The sequence below is a fragment of the Cyanidioschyzon merolae genome, chromosome 12 (genome assembly GCF_000091205.1).
Source record: "Cyanidioschyzon merolae strain 10D DNA, chromosome 12, complete genome".
Classification (NCBI taxonomy): Eukaryota; Rhodophyta; class Bangiophyceae; order Cyanidiales; family Cyanidiaceae; genus Cyanidioschyzon; species Cyanidioschyzon merolae.
In genome coordinates, this window is record NC_010138.1 from 568,502 (window position 1) to 594,165 (window position 25,664).

The window sequence follows — 25,664 nt, forward strand, 5'->3', positions numbered from 1 at the left end:
GCACGACGAGAAGCATACAGATACAGTAATCGATAGTTGTTCACTCAGGATACAAGGGTCTGTTCCGAGCGCATGTTCGGGCGTCAGCGGCTCCTGCTGTGGGCGTATGCTCATTCGCCGTCTAACGGAAAGCACGCGCGCGGACGTTCCGAGTCCCAGCTCTGTCCGTCCAGTTCTCCAGAGGTTCGGGCTATCCGTAGTCGGTTTTTGGGTTGCTCACGAAGTGCGCACAGCTGGCTATCAACGAAACTAGTTAGGCAGCGGCAGCGGTGGCGTCCAGGCCTCACTGAACTTTCAGCCTCGTCGACCGCGGATGCAAGCGATAACTCCAGACGACCTCGTGGATCCGGACGCCTGATACGTAGACTAGCACTCATATCAGATGTGCATATCTTCGATCCTGAGGGTATCGGACAGGAATCGGTCACGAACTTTATGAACTTACGCTTACTGGGCCTGCTGAACATTTGGCTGCTGCGTGGACCTGAGCGCTTCTCCGAGCGCATTCTGCGCGCAGCACTGCGGGATATGCAAGAACATATGCATGTAGACCATTTAATCCTAGCGGGCGATATCACGAATCTCTCGCTGGAGTGTGAGTTCTCTCGCGCTGCCGGCGCTTTTGCGCACTTCGCCGCTAACGATCCGCAGCGAATAACTGCAGTGCCGGGAAATCACGACCTCTACAACAATTTCGAGGCACTGCGACGCCCGACACTCTTCTCGAAATACTTTGGGCAGTATGCGCGGAGCGATGTTCCCCGACCATCGTACGCGTGGAATCTGGTAAACGGGATGAGCGGTCGTTCACAAGGCCTTCTGCGGCGGCTCTATGGCGAGCGCAAGATGATGAAACAACGCGCTCGCTTGGCGAGGCTCGGAGAGCCACTGTGGGACGGCGGACGCCTGTCTACGGCGGTCCTGGAGGAACCCACGGATGTAGATGTTCCTCAGCAAACGACCAGGTTTACGCCAAGTGATACAACACCATCGTCTACGACTGAGCAAAATGCAGATAACAAGGGGGGCGAGTTCCCATTCATCCAGCTTCGAGGCGATGTTCTTTTCATTGGGTTGAACACCGCGCTTCCGGGTACTGCACAAGGTGAAGTAGGTGCGTCACAATGGAAGCTGTTGCGCACCATGATGGATTCACCTCTAGGCAGAAAGCTGCGTGACCGGGCACAACTACGGGTGATGGTTCTGCACCATCCGGCACAGGACCCAGATGTTCGTGGGTTGCCCCTCATTCGTGACATCGGTCATGATTTGAAGGATTGGGCGGAAATCCCGCCAATAGCGAAAGCGTACAATATTGATCTCGTGGTCCATGGTCATAACCACGTGCCGTACATCGGATGGCTGAAGGATGCACCGAACACCCTCGTGCTGGAGGGCGGCTCTGGCACCCTCATTGACCTGAAGCATCCCGAACGCATGGCTCGTTACACGGTTTTCGAGCTGGACGAGACGGGACGCATCGCACGAATTGTGGCGCGGGTCTGGAACCACGCCTACTATGATAGCATATGCAGTCTGCTGGGTCGCCCTGAGCCGCTACCATGCGATGTTTTCCGCACCGTGGAGATCGCGATCCCGAGTCACTGGAACCTCGAACGCTGGGACACGTCGCGACCACAGCCTCGAAAACGCACCCTATTCCGCGGCTTGCCGCTCTAGTCCATTACGATGGAAACTCGTGCAGGGAGGGAGCTTTTTGGTGAACGATGCAATAGCGAGGCACTTGCTTGGCTTGCCGCCCTGGTCCATTTCGAAGCAAACGAGCGCGCGTAAGGAGCGTCTCTTGAACGGTGCAATGGCAAAGACCTTTTTTGCTGGTTTGAAGAGTTATCCGAAACCGTGCTGCGCACCTGGAGAGAATCCCAGGACAACCATACGCATTGCTGTCGAGGCACAGTGAACTTGTTCACGAGTGTTTCTATGGCGAACGCGATGACGCGCAACCCGATTAATCAGCAGCACGGCATTCGGAGTGGGGTCCCAGAAGATTCAATGGAAGCGTCTGGGCTCCTTTGGAGAAACGATGTACCCGTGGCACCTTTGAGAACTTTGTGCATCCGTGGTCGGAAAACGCAGGCGCGAAATCCTGTTATGTACATTTGTGAATCGATAAAGTGGGAGGGATACGGCATTGTAACGCCAAGTTCATGTTCTGGGATCGCAGCGATACACCAAATCGCTTTTGTTGACGTATTCTGTCTAGAGCACCGTCGGCTTCCAGTGTCCACTACAGAAAGGCGCATGCGCACCTGTTGATGGCACCTTGTCCAGACTATCGTTATCGACTTGGCATCCGCCGGGTATGCTACTGGATTCTGTGCCATGCGCTTCGGAAAGGTCCGCGTTTTCCCGTCATCCACGCTCTAGGCGGCATTTTTCGGAAATGTTCAGAGCACCGCACAGCAGTGCAACCGCACGCATCCCTGGAACGAATTCATGAGGTCAATTTGCATCCATGGGTATCCTACATTCCCGTGCGAATCCAGCTGAGCGCACTCGGTTGCACTAGCCCAAAGAGGGCTCTCCTCGAGGCCCTAGTTCGAAAGACCTCTTCCGGATACCAGACTCCACTCTCGTATGGTACATCAACACCGAGTCTATCGGGAAAGAGCCGCGCTAACGAGAACGCTGCAGTGCACTCACCAACAGCGTCCGTCAGACGGTCATGTACGTAGAGAAAATGGGTACGCGACGCCGGCCCCGATACGACATCCTGGTACCAACAGTCGACGCGTACAGCAGTGCGTGCCCCGACCAGCATATCTACCAGGCGTACGAGCGGCAGGCTTGCCACAGTGATTCCAGTCATTCGCTTCCGGAGAATTTCCGGTCGCAGGTAACGAGCCATGCACCACATGAGTCCGTTCCACAATGCGGGAGCGGTCCCGAATCGAGCCTCCACGTGCCCAACTCCGTGCACTATATGCGCAGAGCGCACCTCCGGCAAGTTCAACAGGTAGGCTGTGCGATGACCTCCGCATGCCGGGCCAAAGTCAATGCGCTGGGGATCGCTGAATGCGGGTCTCCAGCGAATCTCACCGTTTTCAACAGTGTACACCGGCTCTGCCAGCAACAGGTAGGTCGCACTGAGAATCGTGGCACCGGCACCACCAGAGCCAGCAGTGAAGTACGAGAATGCTATGCCGAATTTACTTGGAGCGGCTCGTTCTCCCAGTAGGTCGGTCATTTGGTCGAGCAAGTCTGCTGCCATGAGATTGCTCACACCCGGATAGATACCCGTACTTATCCAAGCACTGATCTTCGACTGCTTCGCCGCAGACGCGTAGCGCTTGCGGCACCATTCGGCATGATGCATATCGTCCGCCACATCCTGGTAGGCGACTCCAGCCCGGATACACGCGTCTAGGAGACGGCCAGCCTTTTCCTCGCGATTCTGGAACGGGCCTGCTGTGTGGATAACCAGGTCGTATGGACGGAGTATCTCTACCAGGGTCTCAGGGCGATATTCGGACCAGTCAAGCTGGACGTGGTCCTGGACCGCGGAGCGCTCCACATCCGATGCGAGACGCTGCCGAAGACGCTGGGCAGCCGCCTGTCCACGCTCGCGGTCACGGCTGCCGAGGTCGATGCGCACGCTCGGTGCTACACCGAGCTGGTACGCTTTCTTCACAAGGTGCTCGGTAACAGCGCTGCCAACACGCCCACTGCCACCAACTACAAGAATTCGATGAGAAGCGGCTGACGAAAGCACGGTTAGGACTGCCGGTCGTGATTGCCGTTCCCGACGAAGGCGTCCACTGCGTGCTCGGCGCTGGACTCCCTGAGTGCGTTGCAGGCACGCCATCCGAAAACCTGGGGCTTTCTGGGCAAGGAACATAGCGTGCTGCTATACAGAAATCTTTCCTACTGAATCCAGCCCTGCTGCCTGGTACCTCCTTGATCAGGCACCTTGCTTGTCCAGACCAGAGCCAGTATTGCACGTGGAGAAGCGCCGCTGCCTGCGCATGAGCGGCAGCGTGTCACCGGGATCAAGAGTCGCATTGGGGAAGTTGTCGTATTTCACTTTTGTACCAGCCCCGCTGCTGGGGTGTATAGAACGAGATCGAAATCACGATGCAAAGTATCGTAGAGATCGTGGATGAACTGCGTGTGGAGTACATGATCTTTACTGAACAGTACATGGAGGGCTGCATTCTTCCTCCAGATCAGTCATAGTACAGTACGCACGTAGTTTGGGAACAATGAAAAAAAAGTAGATGCGCTCTGCGCCAAAACCGATATGCTCAAAGCGCCCATGCGGTCAATGGTAGAAAATGACGTGTTGGTCATCTTACGGAAAGCAAAATGAGAAGATCATAGCCACCACGGGCGTCTCTGTTTCTCAATAGCTTGTTGATGTGCTCCTGAAATCACTGGGGTACAGTCACAAACAAATTCTAGGTCACGGACGGTTACGTTCCACCGATATTGCCCCTGGGGAGTTCCTGGAACGTCGCGGTCGCTATGAAGCAGAGGGACGTTGGTTTTATTTTCCAGTAGATGAGACTTTCTTTGGACGAAACGGTCCGAGCGTATCTAAGCATTCGAGGTGAGAGGAGCCAACGGTACCGACCATGGAACTCGTAGAGAACGACGACATCGTCATCTATCCTAACTGGAGTGGATTCATTTTTGGTGGTCTTATTTCCGCTCGTAGAGAAGACGCATACAACAGCATTCACTTCTGCGAACCATTACAGACATTTCTGCTAAGGTCTGGTGACTTCCCTCTATAGGACAATGTAGTATTTCACCGTTTAGCATATGTTCAAGCGTATGCGGATTCTATCGGGATAGAGCGACTTTTCACTCTTCCGTATTCGCCATGGTTCAACCGCACCAAAGCATGGTCGAGATGGTGCGAAGCCTGCGGAGTGCTTCGGCGATACAAAAGCACGGAGAGCTGACACACCAGCATATGGCAGAGAGAGTTCGAGGAATCCTCGATATGATGAGTTCATTCAGAGGCAATAAACGCATGGAATCGGTGAACCGAGACTCCGGTGCTGGTATTCATACCAGACCATGTGCGGTGCTCCAGAAAAGACCTGAGGAGCTGACGCAAGTCCGCTTGTGCGGCAGCCTCTCAGACCCGAAACACCCAAGGAGAAGCTGAGACCGGTGGCGCGGGGCCGGATAAAAAACGTCCGGAGGCACCTCTGGGTGGATATTAATGTACCCGACATGGTAGGCAGACATTTTTTGTTTCATTCACGACGTATGCGTGTGTACGATCGGATTCATCGACCTGTCCGTTTCTCTAACTTCAACCTATTCGGCGCAGCGTTTCAGCTCGTGCGAAACAAGCACTCCAACAATGACCGTATACATATTCTTCGCTATGCTTCTTATCCCTAAATCCATTTTGTCATCAGCATATGCAACAGTTGCATTGAAAAATAGGTTTCCTGGAAACAAATCGTCGATGAACGACGCGCTCACCAGTCGCTGCACATGGGGTTCCGCCTGCGTGCCTGCCGCACCAGGGCGATCTCGCCGCCCGCGGGATCTCGGAAGCATGCGTGCGCGGATCGCATGCGTGCGCGGATCGCATCCATGCAGCGCATGTTCGCCGCCGTTCATTCGATCGCCAGCGGTGTCGAGAAGCCCTCATGCGTGTGCGTGCGCGCATGCATGCATGCGCTTCTGGAAGCTCGTCTGCGTGAAGCGTTCGTTATCTTCTACAGCGAGGACTGGGGCTGCTCGAGTTTGCTTTGATGGCTAGTGCGGCTGGAAAGAATCAACGAGCCCCTCATTCTTTAGGTAGAGCAGAGGTAGTTCCTGTAACTGGCACGGCCGGTCGTGTTCCCGTGCCGCAACCTGGACAGGATGCGAGACCGCCTGTAGAGCACCGTGACTCCCCGGCGCGTTACCCCTGGGTCGGGCCTGCATCGCGTCCCGCTGCTGGGGGTCGTATGGCGCAAGCGGCACAACCACCAAAGCCTAATATGGACCTCTGCCGCGAGGCACTTCAGCTTCGTATTCTGCGGTCGCACGTGGCGCTCTGCAGTGGCTGGGTCGAGGCTAAGAAAAGTTCGGAGCCTGTTCCGGTGCCTACACGCCCGTTACCGCGGGATTCATCGGGTTCGCTTTCAGTGACTTCGGCGGTGAGTGAGCGAACTCCCTCACAGGGAGACGACGAGAAGGTAGATAGACACAAGTTACGACGCGAGTTTTCATCTCCAGATCTGGGTGAGTTCAATAACCTCTCAGTTGAACAGCGGAGTGTGCCTCATCGACCACTGCTTCCCGAGTTTGCACACGCGGGGAGCAGAAAGCTGCAAAGCGCGCGACAGCAAGGAGACTCCGGCGGGGTAGCGATAGCGTCCGTACAATCGTCAACGTCGGACGGCTCGCAGGCGAGCGTCGATGCAGCGAGCCACTCGGAGCAGGAAGCATCCCCGAGCCCAGCAGAGCGTCGACCGCATGAATTCGACCATACGCAGCGGGACCAAGCCATAACAAAAACATCAAAAAATGAGACTTCTCGGCAAGCGGTTTCCAAAATGGGCACCAAGCCCGCTGCGTCAACGGGTCGCGGGGGGACCCCGCCAGCACCCTCGCACAGGGAGAAGGGTGCCGAACGGGACAAAGGCCGCGTAGCAAAGACGTTTTCCAAACTGCTGATCCCGCGGAAATTGTCGCTGGAATCACTTGCGAAGAAGATGACCTTTGGTCTGGTACGAAAGAAACCTCAGCGTGAGCCGTGGCAACTGCTTTGGGCTGAGGTTCGTGCCGGTTTGCTCATCTTCTACCAGTGCGATAAGGCAAAATCACGAGGAATGCCCTGTCCATATGCCATTGTTCCTCTGCTTGGATGTACAGTTTACAGTCGAACGGTGGATCTGTGCCGCTCAGAAAAGGAGCAGGGTGCCTGTGCGATTACATATCAGGCCGGTGCAGGCGTTTCGAGTTCCTCTGGTACAGATTCGTCTGTGGCGAGTGAATGCCCATGCAGATCCGCATATGATGCGGTCTCCCAGTACTATGCTCGAGCCGGAAAATCCGGCCAATCTGGTAATGATACGAACGACGATGGGCCGCTCGTTCTCCAGTTGGAGCCGAATTCCGAATTTCTCCATCGATCGAACGAAACCTCGCACAATCCCCAATTCCGTTCCATTCGAATGCGATTCCAGACCGTGGAGGAGCTCTTCCACTGGCATCATGTGCTCTCTCTATATTCGTCACATCGCGTGGTCACACGTGCAGACTTTGATCTCATTTGCCTGTTAGGACGGGGTGCGTTCGGACGGGTCGCCCTCGCTCGAGACCTTCACGGCTCGGGAGCGTTAGTCAGCATTAAGTTTATCGACAAACGCATGATTTTTAGCAGCCGCGACAAACTGCGGCGTATGGTGGATGAGCGCCTCATCCTCCAAGCTGTCACAGGGAAACCGTATTTTGTCCGACTTTTGTACGCTTTTGAAACTGGCGACTCGCTTTGCATGGTCAATGATTTTTGCGAGGGAGGTGACCTGTTCCACTTCCTTTCAGCGTTTGCAGTGTATCGCGAACGGCAGTACCGCGCGCGGGAAGAGGCGGGCGAAAAAATCGACTGGGATCGCTTTCGTCGCATTCGGCGATCGTTGCCATTGCCGGTAGCGCGCTTTATCGCAGCTGAGATCCTTGCCGCGCTGGAATTCCTGCATCGCGCGGATATCGTGTACAGAGACTTGAAACCGGAGAACGTTCTAATCGACAATCAAGGGCACATTTGTTTAACGGATTTCGGTCTGGCGCGCGTTCTTGAAGCCGTTCCAGCACATGCTGGCTCTGCTGCTACATTGAGCGGCGACGGTGACCTGGACGCCGCCCACCATATCAAGCCGGGTCGCCACGCAATATCCGACGTCTCGTCTCCATCGTCTTCGTCTTCATCGACGTCGTCGTCGACAACAGCAAGCCCGGACAATTCTTTCGCAGCAGCCCTGGATGGCACCGCCAACGACGACGACGACGACAATGCTGCACCCGAAGGTAAGCACCCCAGCAGCGGCAACGGCAACGAGACGGCATATGTGCGTCAACGAGCGTCGTCGTTCTGTGGAACCAAATCGTATATCTCACCGGAAATGCTCAAGACACGGGCTCGTCTGCTGCATGGATACGGCTTCTCCGTCGACATCTGGGCGTATGGAGTGCTCCTCTATGACATGCTGGTTGGCAGACCACCGTTTTATTCCAGCGATCGGGAGCGCAGCTTTGCGCTTACGATGACGGCGCGTCTGAGTATCCCAGACTTTGTGGATGAGACGAGCGCGGACTTCCTCATGCGTTTGCTGGAGAAGAACGAACGAAAGCGAATCGGTTGCCGTTCTGCGTTTGCGACCGATTTCGACGAGATCAAACGGCACCCGTTCTTTGCGGGAATCGACTGGAACCTGGTGGAACAGCGCAGATTGCCAGTTCCCCAGGAGATTATGGATGTGCTCCAACTGGGCCCCGACGCGGCACAGAAGGCGAACGTCGACCCGTCCAGCGTCGAATGGATTGTGCGTAACTTTGATCGCCGCTTCACTGAAAGTGATATGGACTCGCTCATCGCCGCCCTGAACCGCTCATTCGATGAGTCCTCGCACCCGCTCGGTGTTGGTAGTGCAGTACAGGTGAGTACCAAACAGAGCGATCCAAGTGCCGCACGGCGTAACCGAGCCGGCAGCATTCCCGGCTTTATGTTTACGTATGAGGTTGCCGCAACCGGTGGAGCGCCCCTGAGCCGAGTGCGCACCGCTGACTCGAAAGCAGCTGCGTGATCGACTTGTGCAGCGCTCTCGATCCAAACTTGTTTCTATGTTTTTAGCCCCGTGATGTAAACACACCTGGTAGCCCGTGACGCCATCTAAAACCGCTAGTAGAACACAGCGCAAGCTTTCGTTCTAGGGGGAATTCCAGGCACGCTGGTTTGTCGCAAGCGCTTGATGCGGCTTCGCTTTGTACGCAGCCGCCGGCTCAGAGCGTCTGCGTTACCGGAATGGAGAAGAGAACGCTATCGATGCCCAGAGGGAAGAGACTTTACTGTTTCCGTCGATGCTTCCGTTTTTACCAGCTCCGTGCCAAAAACTTCCCCAGAACAATAAAGGTGTGATCACTCTGACGACTTGCTGAGAACCGCGCCCCTTGCAGGCGCTCGGCGATGCTTCCGTTTTTACCAGCTCCGTGCCAAAAACTTCCCCAGAACCATAAAGGTGTGATCACTCTGACGACTTGCTGAGAACCGCGCCCCTTGCAGGCGCTCGGCGCTGCGCTAGCTGTGCAGTCGCCGTCGACATACCGTAAGAGGAAGGCGTGGCCATGCCTACACGGGCTGCGCTTCCAGTCTCATCGCCGCGGTACCAGCATGACCTCGTCAACGGCACCGTTGCTACCGAGCGCGCTCAACGTCATCTCAGCGCTTTCTATGAGTGCACCAAGACAGAGCGGCAGCGATAGGCAATGAGACGGACCTTTCCATGAGGTACAGCACACGGTGCTGTGCTGCGCGTGGCCTGCATGCTCCCCAAAGACATAACTGGACAGAGGGTTTTTAGCGGCGCCAAGGTACAGCAAAGCACAGCAAAACGAGGCAAGGTACGGCTCTGTTGCAATGATGCCGAGCGAGCCGCGAAACGCGCTGGGAACGGTACAGTAGGCAAGCGGCGCGCGTGCTCCCCTATGCCCTAGTTATCGTAAAGTAGAACACTGAAGTACTCGCTGTGTTCCCGCTTTTCAATTTTTCCAGAGTTGGTCTAGAAATACGGCATAGAAACTCGAAGTTCAGGAATGAATTCGAATGGACGACTATGCAAATGTAGAATTCTTGAATGTTTTCTCGGAGTATTGTGTACGATGCTTTGCCACCGGAATTTGTTACGTAATCGTCATGATTCGCGTCGCACTCGAACCCGGATTCGTAAAGTAACCGATATCGTTATGCGATGCTTGCGTACTAGCGTCGACTCATGTCCTGGCTGTAGGTGCAGCATGCCCAAATCAAGCATTGTATGGAATTCGATCCTTCTGTTGCAAGGCCACTCGAGGCTGAAGCATCTTGCGCCGCCTAGTAGACGAGAAAAGCGAAAATGCTCGACTTCTTCTGTGAGCGACTTTATGACCTACTCATGCTGATAGCGTACTGAACGTCTCATGCCGAATACTCGATTCTGCTCGAAATACAAACGCTTTACACTGTCTGGTTATTGATGAAATCGGAAATGAGCGCAGTATAACCATGCCTCTCACAGGGTATGTCGGTTGGGATCGTCTGTCTTCGGTTTGCACGGAAAATGGTCTTCGAATTGCAGTTCAGTGAGCCTAGCGGTCAGTGGCTGTAGAGCGTGCATGTCGCTTCGCCTGAAACGAGCCTAAACGAATCGGAACTCCTCGACTTGATGTCTAACCTGAATTTTCCTTACGATATGTGTTTAATCATGGATAACATCGTGTTCCATAAATCCTCTATCGAACGGAAATGCGCACACTTTCGCATATGCAGCGGACCGGGCACCTGCCTTGGGGATCGCCTCGAAGAAGTCCTTGATCGTAGGACGCGGCACTCTGTGCGGATACAGAGGAAAACAGCGCTGGGAGCCTTGCGTTCACGTCAACCGCATGTACCGAGCGATGAAGCGCGCTGTCGTGCGACTCTGGGCGGCGCTCGGAGCCGCAGAAGGTCTAGTGCATCCCTGGGAGCACTTGATCGCAGTCACTTGTCACCGCTGGAAAGCGCGCATGGAGACCGTCTGCATAGTAGGCGAAACAGGTGAACGAAACCTGGATCAGAACTTTTGCCTGTGCGAGGAACCCCCAGAGAACAACCGGAAGCGGCGGAAACGGGCTTTCATGCTGCGATCAGTATCCACGACTGATTCCAACAGAATTTGCGGGATAGGTAGGACCGGCGTATTCGAAGCGCGAGACAAGGGAGAGGAAAATGAACCGGTCGCAGAAAAAGCTTGCCATGGCTGGTGTTGATGACAATGCTGAGCGAGCCATACGTCAGTGTGTGTGTGTGTGCGCTCGTGCTATGTGAGAGCGCCCGTCCCACGGTATTCCGACATGAGTGTACGGCATGCAGGACGATACCGGAATGTTTTTTTCTGCGGTGAGAGGTCGACGCATCGATCCAGGGATCTGTAGCGAGTGCGATGCTCCTGCGTATCGATCGATGCAAACAGTGCGCGGGCCCAGTGCCCCCAGTGCTCTACGAACCATAGACCAGACTTCACTTTGTGAATAATGGTTTGTTCGCACGACCTTCCCAAGTATAGGTCCTACTGTGAGTGTCTAGAATGGCGCTAGTCGTAGCAGCAGCACTGCGGGCCGCTGAATGCAGACAGATCGGTTTCACGAGTCCCCGTCTGGCGCCCGCTCGAACGTCGATTCTCATCAGGGAAACGGATCACTACGGGCGCTATGAGATCGGCCTCAGAAGTTTTTGTCTTTCAACTCAGTTTCGTGGCAAGTCTGCTGCGGTGTGCAGTAGGCGGTTGAAATCTCCATGGAATGTACTGTACCGATCGTAGACGAATCGCCAATAGAATATGTTGTTTGCTGAACAGTGCACGGAGGGTTTCATTTCTCCATCGGATCAGTGATACCACAATACCCATATGGTTGAGGAACACTGAACGAAGCAAGTACACGTGGTCTGCATTAAAACAACCGATATTCTCGAAGACTGCGACCTGTTAGTGGTATAAACCAACCCACCGGACACGTTCCGGAAAGCGAAATGAACAATAGTAGGCAGCACGGGCGCCGCTTTTCTCAATTGCCTGTTCGCGTGATCCTGAAAACACTGGGATGCAGTCGGAATAAACTTCTGGTTCACGAACGGACATCTTCCACCAAAATCGGAACGAGAGCGTTCTCAGAATGTCGCGGTCGGTATGAAGCAGAGCATCATCGGTTTGTTTTACCGGTCGATGAGACTCGCTTCGGAAAAAGACGGTCCGAGCGTATATGGGTATTCGTGGCGGGGGCGCCCCCTTCTATGTACAATCAAATTCGATGAGGACGATGACATCAACTGTCCTAGATGTAGTGGATTCTAGTGGCGGCCGCAGTTTCGCTCGTAGGCAAGGCTCACACAACAGCATCTACATGCTTAAATCATTGAAGACATTTGCCTCTGACGTTTGATCACGTTCGTCCATTGGATATCGAGGCATCTCACTCTTCGCTTTACGTAACTGCATTTGCTGCGCGTGCCGGAGGTAGAGCCGGTCTTTTCTTCCCTGTACGCCTAGTGCCTTAACTCCATCGACGGAGCGTTTCCATCGTGAAACGTAATGATCGCTCTAGTAGGCGAATCGTTGAAGCGTACATCACACGGTGACACGTTGACACATACCGTCTTTTACCAGCAAGTGCTTCTCCCTTTAGGATGGTTCTCACCCAGGCACATAAATAAGTGCGTTCATTTTAGAAAAATAAGGGATGAGCTCGGACGTACATTTCAAAAGGTCGAGTTTGAGCAGAGGCAGTGGAGCGCTTCGGCTATAGAAAACTACGAAGCGCTGACCGAAGAGCAAATGGAAAGGAGGGCGAAAGCTCGTGGATTGCTTGCACCAGTGAGTACAACGAATGATGGCAAGAAACGTATGGAGTTCGTGAACCGAGACTTTAACGCCGCCATCAATATCAGGAGATGTGCCGTGGTGGAGCATAGACCTCCAGAGTGGACAAGAAGGTGTTTTGTTGGACAACCTCCCAAAGTCGAACTATATGAGAAAAAATTTGAAGCAGTAGAAGGTGGCCTGTCCCAAAAGACTGCAAGGCATCTGCACGTCAGTTGGCTACGTTTCCTCCAAGGCGCGTTGCCGCTACTACTGTGCACCGCTGGCGACGTTCGACTTTTGAATGGCTATTGGCTGCATGGAGCAAACTCGAAAACGACGGCGGACGGGATGTTTTCATACCCTCGGCTTTGACTGGAGACAAGCGCTCGCGACTGCCTTTATGCCACCAGAACCACGAGGCTTTTCCGCAGCCGCGTGCCAACGCGCAACACGTTGGCAGACGGTACAGCCTCGAGCTCGTCGACGGACGCTTTCAGAGCGTCGGCTACAAATGCTATACGTCAGCCGTCGAGAGTTTCTGTGGCAACTCGCAGCGGGCGCGGCAACGCTGGGCTTTCACAGTGTGAAAAAACCTGTGGCGCCAGCGGCTTCAAACTCGGCACCACCGGCGCCCGTGAATGGGCGCTTGGCACCACTGGGTGCTATCTTCGACACGATGATCGGCTCTTTTCTACCACCGCGACCTGAGCGACTCTTATCGAGGCGAATTCGGCATAAAGGAGCACGCTCTGTTCTCTTGGTCGGGGAGACACACACGGACCGACAACACCATCGGGTGCAACTGGCGTTGCTGGACTCGTTTGTGAAGCATGTTCGAGGTCAGCGGAATGAGTCGATTGCAGGAGCTCCAATTGCGATCGGCATGGAGCATTTCTATCGGCAGCATCAAGTGCATCTGGATCGGTACATTGCGGGCAAGATTGAGCTACGACAGTTACTCGCTATTACTCGTTTCGAACTTACCTTTGGGTATAGCGCGCAACTTTGGCAGGATATTTTGGAGTATGCACGGGAAAACCGTATTCAGGTTGTTGGTCTCAATACTCCGTTCGAATTGGTGCAGCTGGTTGCCCACTACGGCCTGGATCACTTACCAGAACGTTTGTATGAAGTGCTTCCTCGCGATATGGATGTGCATGGTAATGCTGCACACCGTGAGCGTTTTATTCAGAGGATGAAAGCGTTGGGGGTGGAAGCGCATGGTCCACTCATTAACGACGAGGCAGCACTGCAGCGAATGTATGAATCGCAGGTGCTCTGGGACGAATACATGAGCGAATCGGCGGCCTTGTGGCTAGAGCGGAACCCCCGCGGTCACTTGTGTATTTTTGCGGGTAATGGTCACGTCGAAGGCCGTGTTGGGATTCCAGACCGCCTGACTCGTCGTTCTGGGAGGCCGACCTTCACCGTCGTGCCGTATACGGTGCCGTTCCAATCAGACGGCTGGCCCGATATACCGCATCCCGGCAACAGAGATGTCGGAGATTGGCTCTGGTACCTGCCTGTAGGATCTGGGGGTGCCGAATCTGACGAATCGGACCCCAAGTCGCAGCGACAGCAACGGTTCGGGGAGCGTTTCGGCTATCGAATCGCACGCAGTACCGAGTCCGACATGAGACTGATGGGGCGAGGCGCAGCCAGAACCATTCAGAGAGGTACGCAGACGAAATCTGTGGACGAGCCGGACTGGGTATGAACGCGCGCGACTCGAGCTTTCGATAAGCGAAACAAGAGCAGCGCCACCAGACAGACTTGAGCAACTCGTCCTACCGGTTGTCAGCGTGGCACGGAGGACATGTTTATGGAGCCTTTCACGGTGCATGCTAAGGAATCTAGCGAAACGTGACTAGCCTCTGGTAACTGCGGAGCGCTGGAGCGCCCAAGCGGTGTTGCGGCAGCGCAACAGCGCGCGCTTCGCACTGGATGAAACAGCTACGCGGGCGGCTGGATCGGTTCACCAGTCATACACACGCAAGACGATTGGAATCTTGGCTAGAAGCACGACGCTAGCGCACACATTGCAACGGATCAGGAGCTGTGCTTCATGACCCGTGATGGGTATGATTGATGACTCGAGCGGCCTGTGTAGACAGACATCCGACATAAGAGGGAACAAACGGGATACGAGGAAATCAAGTTCCAATGATTTGCAACTCCTATCCTGTGGAATCAGCTTTTCGCGCTCCTGCGTATACAGCCTGTCGATGCCCGCTCGGCGAAAAGGACCTGCAGAAAAGCAGCAGTGCGAAAGCGCGGGCGTGAAGCGTCACGACCTGGACATGACGCGCACGAATGACGACTTTGCTGGCAAGCCAGGCATGCTGGGTCCATCGCCTCTGATCCAGATCAGTCATCCATCGCGTTAAATATTTTTTTGTTGTTGTACGGGTAAATACATGATGCACAGTTACATGATAATGCCGGCTTGCGTTCTTCTACATTCTGTGAAACAAACTGCACGGATTCCAGACGAGCGCAAGCGATGTCCATCCAGAGCCCAGCGGAGCGGATTGCATCCTCCGGTGACGCGGACCAGTCTACGACGCAGTGGCGCTTGACGTGGCTCCATCGGCCTATCGAACATCTCCTGTAAGCAATTCAGACTGGGAAGCCTAGCAGCGTCGCGACCTGAACTGCTAAATCACTGAACATGGTTTGCACGGCAGTGTCCTGCGCCATGCGACCTTGGTCGGCGGCCTCACAAAGTGTCTTGTTCAAAGGCAAGTGAGCGAGGACTTGTACGGAAGCGGCTTGTGCGAGCGCTGCGGCACGCTGTTCCGGCGCGCCGAAAACCTCCTCTTTATGCTGACACCGCGAGCACTCCACATATGCCATGTTCTCGACGATGCCGAGTACCGGTATCGAGAGGCGAGCAAGCGCCTCCAAGCCCCTGCGAACCTGAACCTCTACCAGCTGTGGCGGTGTGGTGACCAGAATCGCTCCCTGCACCTTGAGCTGTTGCGCCAAGGTCAGGAGAACGTCGCCGGTCCCCGGCGGGGTATCCACCACCAGAATATCAAGAGGCGCCCAGTCCACGTCGAAGAGCAGTTGCTGGACCGCTCTGGTGGCCACAGGTCCTCGCCATACCAACGCTTCGGTTGCTCGTTTCTGCAAAGCGGCCAGCCCGAATACTTTGAGCCCAGACTCGGTGACAAGAGGAACGAGTGGTCGACTCGTCTTGGGGTTGCGATCGCGGCTTGCTTGTGTGACGCTCGCCCGCAACAAGTGTAGAACCGATGGACCGTAAATGTCCGCGTCTAGGATCCCGCAACGTAGTCCAAGTCCCTGCTGCAACGCGCTTGCAAGACCCACTGCTACCGTAGACTTTCCCACACCGCCTTTGACGGCGCTCGAGAGCACAACCGCAGTCACGCCGGCAAGCACGCGTTTCTGGAACGGCCCGCTGACTGCAGCTCCCTGAGTCAAGTCTCGAAGCTGGAGAGGGGCGTGCCCGATCAAGCGTGAAAACACCGTGGTAGCTGGTGGCAGCCGCAGATATCGTGACAGCCAAGCCCGCTGCGTTGAGCAACCCCCGTACAAGTTCATGGGCTGGAGCGCTGGTACCCAGCAGGTGTTGCACGGGATACTGCGGACCCTGCTGGGCGCCCTGCTCGCGCCCTCAACCGCGCATAACCAGGCAGGGACGTGCAACGGACTGCCAGCACTAGCGATTACGTCCGTTTCATGAGCAGGACTGGAGTGGATCAGTTGTATGTTGCGATGGCTTTCGTGAAGCGACGAGCACTGTCGTACTCGCTTTCGTCAGATCTGGCTTTCTTGTTGCGAGACGAGAACCTCTGGGCCAGGCACGAAATAAGCGGGAAGGAATTTACGTTTTCCGCCTATGTGTGGACGTTACCCAGCAGCATCTTGACCGGCGAGCGCATACAGAGCGGCGAAAGGGCAACTACGCACGTGCGTCCGCGGGTGCACATAGGAGCTTGCGCGCGACGCTGTTAGCAGGTAGTGCACCCTCATGACGACGTTCGCATTGTCAAGGCGTCATCAGACTCGATTCGTACACGCACACGAGAAACTGTATGGATATGAGCAGCGCTTTTCTGGGAACGCCACGCTGAACGAGCGGGGATATCGTTCGGTGTACCTCGGTGCTGGCCGCATCAACGCGCACGCTGCAAGGAACGGTTGCGTCCGGTGGTATTCATCATATGCAGATATCTACAGAATGAACATCTCGCACAGATGTTGAACCCTTTGGATCGCTTCTCCCTAGGTGAACCGGTCGCGTCGAGGCGCGGGTGTACACAAGCCGCACATCGAAACGTCAGCGTGCTAGAAGGGATGAACTGTTTTACCTCAAAACTGATGCCCACGACTGCAGCACGCTGCCCAGTCTAAATACTCGACATGAAAAAGATCCATACGTCCAAGTGCCGTACCAGTAAACCTAGACGAGACTCGAAGAACAGCGCTGGTACACCATGCAACAAACGCTTGCGTCAAGGAAACCGAGTCGCAGCCTCTGCTCTGCTGCACATAGGTGGCGACGTCCATTGTCGATACTCAAATCGTCCACGCTTTAAAAGAGCGCCTTCATGGAAGCTGATTGAACGGTGAAGCGCTTTGAGTGTTCGTGAACGTCCTACAGTCCAGAACGCGACGTCTGTGACGCACTGTCCGAGCTCGACGCCACCGGGTGACGCCTGCTGGGGACGCTACTGCTCCGACCGCTGGTGGCGCTTCGTGCTCGACTAACTCGAGCCATGTCGAGGTTCATCGCCTCGAGACTGTCCAGATTACGAAAGGAGAAATCGGAAAAAGCGGGATCTGCCAAGGTAAGCACGCATTGCGATTCACTCGATGAGGGTCTGTTTGCCTTGTAGCGTGCTCGTCGGCCAGATTTGGCAAGGTTCACATTCGGATCGCTATAACTCGCTTCTGGTGGCCTTTCCGAAGACGAAACCCCAGCGCTCGCCTGAACTGGTGCGCTGCCCTCGCGTCCTATATTGGAACGCGCTAGCGTAGCTCGTCGAAAAGGATCCACGGCGTTGTTGTTGTTGTTGTTGAAATCGTCGTCGTCGTCGTCGTCGTCGTCGTTCTCGATATCGCCCTCACTACACAGGTTCGAGTCGCTACTTGAATCTTCGAATAAAAGCATACCGTCGCTGGTATTCCAAACATTGCGCGTGGGTGTTGTTGCCGCAACAACTGCTACGCTCGTCGCGTCGCTACCACGCAAACGCACATTGGATGAACGTAGAACGCTTGGACTGGTGCATACCGATGCCGATCGTTCTCGATTCTGTTCATCGGCGGACGTGCTGACCGACGGATCCCGTTCTGTTTCCGAAAGCCAGCCGCGTGTAGGCGCTCGTCGACGCAAACAATGCTGCAAGAGCTGCTCCCGGGAGCGTTGCCGTCGATTGCGTAGGGTCCGCATGTCGACGCGTCGCCACCCTGTTTCCGTCGAGCAAGTCGCAGACGATGACCAGCTCGGTACTTCCGTCTGTTTCCAGTCCATTTCCGGATGCGAAGTTTCCGACTGAGTTCCAGCTGGCTCCGAAGGCATCGCCGAAGCCGCTGCACCAGTGTTCCCCGAGACTCCCACGGCATGAGGCGAATCCGGTACCGCGACGATTTGCGTCGCTCTACCCAAAGCGCCGTCGGAGTCAGTGCTTACGTCGCCTGTTCCTGCTATCGACGTCGCCTCTGAGAGCGTCTCCTGCCCCTGAGTGCGCGTCGTGTGAGCGATGGAGCAATCGGCGGATATCCGTTGCGTCTTGTCTGCATCGAGCTCATGCTCGGGTACCGTGTACGAGAGAGACCATCCCGGGCGGTGCCGATAGAGCCCGTCAGCGCATGGCGCATCTCGGACCTGATCCTCAATGCCTTCTGCCGAATCTGTTGCCTGGCTCGATGTTGTGATGCCGCTCACCACGATCTGGTCGCTTAGGGACGAGTTCTCCGCGTTCACTGCATGCAGCAACCGCTGCGGCATAGTTTCCGCTCCCGAACGGGACAAAGGCTCCATGGATACCCCTGCAAGCGCCGTACCATCGCTCCAGCGACACGCTCGCTCTGCAACCAATACCGACTCGTTGTGTTCGCATGTCGTATCTATAGCACTTTGCTCTCGGACAGACGATGAAGATAATACAGGGCGCTCGGCATCATGTGAAACGGCAGGCAAAGCCGGGATCCCCAGATCGAGCGCTCCCGATGCAGCACACGGCGACGAGCGCGGTGCCGGCTCTCGTATGCCGCCAGGCGCCGCTGGTGCTCTGGAGACACCGTAGCAGCACGCGCTGCTCGAGGTCGCAAGTGGCTCTGTGGAACAAACTTTCCCATATGTAGAACAGTGCATGCCGCACGCCGCAGTGCCCTCATCGGCGCTACGCCAGTCGCCATCCGTGGGATTTTCCCGCGGCCAGCAATCCGCCGTAGCGCACCAGCGCATCATGACCTTCTGTCCACCCTGTCGCATTTCAAGATGCGCTGCTACGTCACTCCAGCGAGGCTCCGAAGCGTGCACAGACTGTCCACCCTGTCGCATTTCAGGATGCGCTGCTACGTCACTCCAGCGAGGCTCCGAAGCGTGCAGAGCCTCGGATGACGCGATCGCTGCGGTGCGTGTCTCGGGGACACGCATCCGTGACGACGACGACAACGACAACGGCACGGACGCAACATGCGACTTCGAGGCCGTCACCAGCAACGGCAATGCTTCTGCTCGTTCTACGTCGCCCAGGCCGTGCTCGCTAAGCGTTCTCATTAGTTTCTGGGTGCTCTCGTCGTCAGGAGAGAGCGATCCGACCGCTTTGCGCGACGAAAAGTAGCTGGTGTCATCGGCGGCAGCAAACTGGGGTACGAAAGCCGGTGGCTGATTCCTTACATGCTCAAAATCAACATCGCGGAAAAAGGGATGGGCTTTCACCTCTGCTGCACCACGAGCACCCAGTCTTTTGGAGGGATCCGGCTCCAAAAGACGCTGAATGAGGTCACGTGCCTCGGCACTCATGGCCTCATCGACATCGTCAGGCCACTGGATTCGACCCGACAATATGTTCGAGAAGATGCCACGCACAGAGCTCGCGTGAAAGGCAGGGATGCCCACGAGGAGCTCAAAGAGGACAACACCGAGAGCCCACCAGTCCACAGCGAAACCGTGACCCGTTCCCAGCAGCAGCTCGGGAGCCAAATAGTCGGGAGTGCCCAGCGGCGGCTCCACAGGTGCGACCACCGTGGTGCCGCCAACCGGGCTACCCGATTGACTCTCGGTTGCCAACGTCTGAGGTGACGGAGAACGGACACCTCTGACTCCATTCGCCCACAAGTGCCCTGTGTGGCTCTCAAACGGACCGGCATACCCAGATCCGCCAGTGCTCGCAGCAGCCGAAAACTGACCGCGTGCATCCGACGCTGTTAGGGTGTTTTGTCGCCCGGCTGTGCGTGTGCCAGCTTGTACGGAACTCGTGGTCGTGTCCACAAGACGCATATCCACGTCACGCTGCAGGGGTACTGTGGACGAGCCTCGCTGGGTCCTGACCTCGGAACCCGATCCAGACATCACGCTGACGCTCATGGAATCCATGCACAACTGACTGGAGGGTACTCCCGATGCTCCATGCATCTGTTGAGGACCAGTACCGGCACCAGCAATCGCTCCCGCACCAACCGATGTATCATACCGCGGCTTAGTTGCACCGGAGATGGCGCTCAAACCACTGACCGGTGCCTTGGCGGAGCGAGCAACGAACCCCGCCGGTGATAGTGCCCGTTGCCACAGGGTGTCGGTGCCCGGCGACAGGCTCGCTCTCGTGCTCGCAGGACTGCTGTGCGGAAGATCCAATGCCCCCTGTTTGCTTAGACCAAAGTCGGTCAATTTGATATGTCCATCCCGATCGATGAGAATGTTATCCGGCTTGAGATCACGGTGAACGATACCCGCTTGATGCAGATATTCCAAAGCGAGTACGATTTCGGCTACGTATTGTCGAGCAACATCTTCATCGAGATAGCCGAGATTGCTCAAGAGCGAGAAAAGGTCACCCCCGGGCAGAAACTCCATCACCAGAAACAATTTGCGTGCCGACTCGAACGACCAAATAAAGCGGACTACAAACGGGTTCTGGATGGTTGCCAGAATATCCCTTTCTGCACGCACGCGTCGAACGAGGTTTTTGCGCACGAGTTCGGACTTTTGAAACACCTTGATTGCGTAGAGATCACCAGTGGTTTTCTTGGACGCCAAATACACTCTTCCGAATGCCCCGCGAGAGATTGGCTTAAGAATGTCAAAGTCGCGAATACTGGGTACCGCCGGATGCAGATGCGGACTCGCACCCACTCGTAGCGACTGCCGGGACGGGGACACTTCAGCGCCCCCGGAAGACCGCAAGCGACTCGAAGACGAATCCGAGCGATGCTGACCCTGCTTCCGACTTTGACTCGCGCCGTGCGCTTCACAAAGTGCATCCTGGAGATGATGACGACGACGACGACGGCGACTCGAACCGGTATCGGAGGAGTGCGCTGCTTCCGCAAACGCGACACCAGTGTCGGTCTTCGCCGCGTTGCCGAAGCGGATGTCGCCACCGCGATGTACATCCTCAGAGACGAGGCCACGCTCAGCATCGCATGGAGAGGCGGAATCGGCTGCATCACGTGTTTTCCAGTGAACGTGATCACAAGGCTCAACCGTAGCAGCAGCAGCAGCAGCAGCAGCGATATCGCAATTACGAGCGCTATCATCATCAACAACAGCACCGGCACTGGCACCGGCACCGGCATGATCATCATCCGCGGCAGCGTCTTCGCTTGTGCGGCAGGAGACATCCTCCGCTGGGCGGGCTCTGCGAAGATCACTGGTCAATGCTCCCGACTCGAGGCTGCCGTCGTCAGCGGCGACAATGGCAGGTTCAAACACTGCCGGTATCATGGAAAGCGCTTCAAGCTTTTGGCTCACCAGGCAGTGTGCTCGTTCGACCAGTGCCAGACACCAGCGAGAAATCGTCGAACTAGTCGTATTGGCAGTCGCTGCCTGGCAGGCTTGCAGGGCGTGTTCCAACCGAGAACGAACGGCTTCCAGTTTCGCGCGTGCAACATTCTCCTCTAGATTCGGACGAAAGCTTGCCATATCTGAATCCGTTCGCAGACGTAAACAAGAGCGAACTTGCTCATAGCTCTGATTCTCGAGATCATCCAGGTCAGCGGGGACAAAGCTGCTGATTCTCGTGCAACTCTCCGACGGCTCAACTGCTGCGGCGTAGAGGCAGAGTTTTGCCACGCGCGATAGCAGCGCCTGCTGCGCACTGTCCACAGAAGCAGTAGACACGTCGCCCGCGGGTGCTTCGGTGAACGCTGAAGAGGTCGCTGCGCGAGCCCCGTGTCGTCCCAGTTTCTCGAGCTGCTTATCGCAGGCAGCAATGAGCACCGCTGCACGCGCTCGCGCTGCACAGCATTTGGTGTGCTCCTCGAAGATCTCACACGGGTAGACTTCCTCACAGATGCGGCAAATGAGATAGGCATACGGATCCGTGACTTCTTCGTTTTCTTCCACGGCGTCCGCGTCCTTCTCGATTGCCTCTTCGTCTTCGTTGGAAATGAATTCCGCTCCAGAACACGGGGATGGCGGCATCGCGGTTTGTAGTGAAACTGGGGTTTGTGAGCGAGCCGCAGGTAGCTGGATCAGTTTCGCGGTGGTGTTCTCTGGTCGGTGCAAGCCGCCAGCGTCGGCTTCTGTTGTTCGCACTTTCGCTAGCTCATTGGTTTCGTTGTTGTTGTTGTTGTTGTTGGTGTTGTTTTCTGCTGCGGGCGCTCCTTTTTCAGATAGGTTAGAGACGTCGAATGGCCCATGGACTCGGAGCGAAAGGTTTCCCTCACGACCAGTGGTTTGCAGCGCTCTCATCGCTCGGACTGGATGCACATGAATCGCCTCATTCCGGGCAGCTAGCGCGACCGTATCAGAGCTGTAGCCTCGCTGAGCTTGTGTCTTACCAGTCAGCAGGGTCGCAAGTACCCCAGCAGGCAGCGATGGACGCTCGGCGGGCGTGGAACGCTGCGTCGCCTCCGAAGCTGCTGCTTGCAACCCGGGGGCGTTGCTGCTCCCCGAGTGTACCAGAGTCTGCGAAGAACTCGGTTCTGTCAAGCGTTGCGTGTGACGCGACTTGTCGTCGTCGTCGTCGTCGTCGGGTTCAGCGCGCAGTTGCGTCGTGTCTGCTTCCGACTTTTCTAGATGCGTCGCAGGCGCCAGCACTGCGATTCTATTGGGGTCTCGTTCGACTCCCAGACGCATCGTAGTCGCTTGAGCAACGCCTTGTGCTCCTGTCTCGCGTGCATGTTGTCGTGGACGTATGCTCGTAAATAAATGCACATCTGAATTCGCCAAGTTCGGTGGCGAGCGCGGCCTCGTTTCCATGGATGACAGGCATACCGAGGAAACACAACGACGCGGCGGAAACGTCCAAGCATCTCGTGCAACCGCTATCGAAGGCTGCGGTTTGGCCCAAGGCGCCGGTTCATGAACACGTGCTGCAGCATTCGAGTCTTCCAGTGCGCGCTGCGCTTCCGATGTAGGTTCCGTTCGCTCGTAATACGCTGCAGCATACGAGTCTTCCACTGCGCGCTGTGCTCCTGCTGCAGGTTCAGCGACATGGTTGCTCAGGCTCGACTTGAGCGATATCCGGCCTGCCGCTACTGTAGCAGTTGACAGCTGCGTGCCCGGCTCTATAAAACGCTCATCCGCGGTTCCCGATGACCACGACGAGGCATGAGCAGCGTCAGCCGGATCTATGTGCTCCGAACCGAAACCCTTCCCAGTCGACTGAGACATTCGCGTTCGGCGGGTGCCGCTCCCGCGCTGGCTGTTGCTCTCCGCCCGAAATTCAATGCGCTCAGCGGCTGCTTCGAGGAAACGCGTCAGCCTCGATAGCGTGAAGAGGAGGTGAATCACCGGCGAGGAGCGATGCGTCCACGAGACAAAGCTTACATGCATCCGCATTCGTTGCAGTTCATTCACGTACTCATGCAGATTGCCGCTGAATGCTATTACGGTTGAATGGCCCCGTGATACAAACGTTTCCGCCAATAACGCATCAGCGGACGTTGCCAACACGGCGGATGCAATATCCATCATACGGCGAACAGCTTTGCTGAGCTCGGGTGTCTCCTGCCCCTGCTGAAGTTCTGCTTCGCATTGTGCCATAAACTGCGCCAGCTCGTGATCAGTCTCCTTCTTGATCGCCTGTAACCGTCCACGGATAGTTGACACGTTACCAGAGACAGCAAAATAACCCAAAGCACCCGCTAATAAGGCAGAATACGCATTGCCCCCCGAGGCGGCCGCAGTTGCAGGTGCCGCACCGGTGCCGATCGGGCTCGCCCATGACGCTGTGCGGTGTAGGCGTCTTGTAGTGCGTCGTCCCGCTTGTGTATGGCCCTCCATAAGACGCACCTGGTGCCACTGGAGCGTCGGCGTTGTAGCCTGGTCCGATGGACCGAGCCATCCGGTGCCGGCAGTGGACCACGATGTTGCCGCAACGCCGCCAGCGCCGATCATTCGCCTCCAAGCGGATGCCACTGGGATTTCCCATCGATTTTGCGGCACTTTTTCATGCTCTTGCCGATGATGATAATGGTACTGATGGTGCTGATGAGCATCATGCTCGCTCTCACGATATTGTCGTCGGTGCGAATACCGATAGCGTAGGCGATGCGGGTCGCATCCCGCCAGTGACGTTGACTCGGGTGGCTCCATCCGAAGGAGCATCACGTCTTGGTTGCTGCGCAGTTCGGTCGGAAGCGATGCACTCACGATGTGAGCGTCAGCGGGCTCAGAGTCGCTACTGGGCGCTTCGCAGCGTGCATCACTCACCAGTAATCGCTGTGACTTGGCAAACGCCTCCGATCGACGTCTTTCCCCAGAGGCTTTGCGTCGTTCGATCCGGGTAGTCTGATCGCTCATCCGTGCCCTTCCAGTAGACTCCGCTTCGTCATCATCATCATCATCATCATCACCGTCACCATCGTGATCAGCCAGTTGTTGCAGCCGAGCGAAAACGGGAACGTCTCCGGTCGCCGCTGGGAACCCATCCGCTTCAACCGCTGCCTGCAGTGCTGCCACGTTGTCAACGCTTACAGGAGTCGAGCTCGCGTGCTTTATTGTCTCGTTAGAGAGCATCCAACTATCTTCGCGGCTTTCGGCGCCAGCGAGATAACCTTCCAAGCCGCTCGAGTCTGAGCTCCAGCCCGAGTTCCGTCTGAGGTCGAGCGCGTAGCGCTCCGCCAAGAGCTGCGCTGTTGTCTGTGGTCGTTCAACTGGAACGCTTACACCGACAGCGGTCAGCGCGCTCTGTAGCGACTGAACCTGGCGCTCGGTGGCGGCATCGCTTACCGGGTCAGCGACAGGCACGTCGCTTGCCTGCGCACCTGTGTCTACGCAAGCGCACTCACTACCTGGGACGTGCACCGGCTCATCAACGTGCGCACGCTCGCTCTCGTTCGCACCTGCTCGCATCCAAAGACGCGATGACGTCCACGATCGCAGGTTCCACACAAAATAGTGACAGCAAGCACCTGCTCACGGCTTTTCGTACGGTGTGGCCGCCGCAGAAGCCCCGCTCGCCGGCGATGGCAACACACCGGAAACGACACTGGCCCCCGTGTTTCTCTGGAGTGCTGCTGCTGAGACCCCAATGGGTTCACAGCCAATACCAGCTGTTACAGCGTCCGCGTATTCGGTGTTCGCTGTCTCGAGCTGGCAGCGCAGTGCGCGAGGAGTACCAGATGGGCCCGTTTCAAGCTGCCCTGCGAGTGCCACGACGGTATTGTCCAGGTTGTCGTGAGGCACTGGGATGGACAGATTGGGAAATGGGACAGATTTGCCATCTGAGTGACTGCGGCGGCGGCGGCGGCGGCGGCGGGATCTCGACTTTGCGCATCGATCTGCGATCTGGGATTTTTTCTCAGATGTCAAAAAGTGCCCAGTGATCAGGGATCCCAGATTGCGGGATGGGTAGGTATTCGTTATCGAAAAAGCGTCCATGATGCTTCACGATACCTCCAAGTTCCATTACTTGTGCTTCCGCTAGGATGCACTGGTCGTTTCGTACGTTCTATCGA

At 56.1% G+C, this 25,664-nt stretch overlaps 6 protein-coding genes and 1 non-coding gene across 7 annotated transcripts; 3 read left to right on the top strand and 4 right to left on the bottom strand.

Annotated features, from left to right (window-relative positions):
* Positions 1 to 72: 72 nt before the first annotated feature.
* CYME_CML226C (hypothetical protein, conserved) lies at positions 73 to 1,680 on the top strand (the record flags this gene model as incomplete). Its single annotated transcript, XM_005536797.1, has 1 exon — positions 73 to 1,680. The coding sequence occupies one exon, from the start codon at positions 73 to 75 to the stop codon at positions 1,678 to 1,680; it is 1,608 nt and encodes a 535-aa protein (XP_005536854.1).
* Positions 1,681 to 2,485: 805 nt separating this feature from the next.
* CYME_CML227C (hypothetical protein, conserved) lies at positions 2,486 to 3,859 on the bottom strand (the record flags this gene model as incomplete). Its single annotated transcript, XM_005536798.1, has 1 exon — positions 2,486 to 3,859. One exon carries the CDS (start codon positions 3,857 to 3,859, stop codon positions 2,486 to 2,488), a length of 1,374 nt encoding a protein of 457 aa, XP_005536855.1.
* A 1,879-nt stretch (positions 3,860 to 5,738) lies between these two features.
* Positions 5,739 to 8,777, top strand: CYME_CML228C (similar to serine/threonine kinase KIN82; the record flags this gene model as incomplete). Its single annotated transcript, XM_005536799.1, has 1 exon — positions 5,739 to 8,777. One exon carries the CDS (start codon positions 5,739 to 5,741, stop codon positions 8,775 to 8,777), a length of 3,039 nt encoding a protein of 1,012 aa, XP_005536856.1.
* Positions 8,778 to 10,186: 1,409 nt separating this feature from the next.
* Positions 10,187 to 11,735, bottom strand: CYME_CML229T. Its single transcript, XR_002461422.1, has one exon. It is a non-coding gene; the product is annotated as a hypothetical transcript (transcript).
* A 1,129-nt stretch (positions 11,736 to 12,864) lies between these two features.
* On the top strand, positions 12,865 to 14,280 carry CYME_CML230C (hypothetical protein, conserved; the record flags this gene model as incomplete). The annotated part of the gene is made up of 1 exon (XM_005536800.1): positions 12,865 to 14,280. One exon carries the CDS (start codon positions 12,865 to 12,867, stop codon positions 14,278 to 14,280), a length of 1,416 nt encoding a protein of 471 aa, XP_005536857.1.
* A 902-nt stretch (positions 14,281 to 15,182) lies between these two features.
* On the bottom strand, positions 15,183 to 16,130 carry CYME_CML231C (similar to multidrug resistance protein; the record flags this gene model as incomplete). Its single annotated transcript, XM_005536801.1, has 1 exon — positions 15,183 to 16,130. The coding sequence occupies one exon, from the start codon at positions 16,128 to 16,130 to the stop codon at positions 15,183 to 15,185; it is 948 nt and encodes a 315-aa protein (XP_005536858.1).
* A 1,057-nt stretch (positions 16,131 to 17,187) lies between these two features.
* Positions 17,188 to 25,059, bottom strand: CYME_CML232C (RIM15-like serine/threonine kinase; the record flags this gene model as incomplete). Its single annotated transcript, XM_005536802.1, has 1 exon — positions 17,188 to 25,059. One exon carries the CDS (start codon positions 25,057 to 25,059, stop codon positions 17,188 to 17,190), a length of 7,872 nt encoding a protein of 2,623 aa, XP_005536859.1.
* Between the last annotated feature and the right edge of the window lie 605 nt (positions 25,060 to 25,664).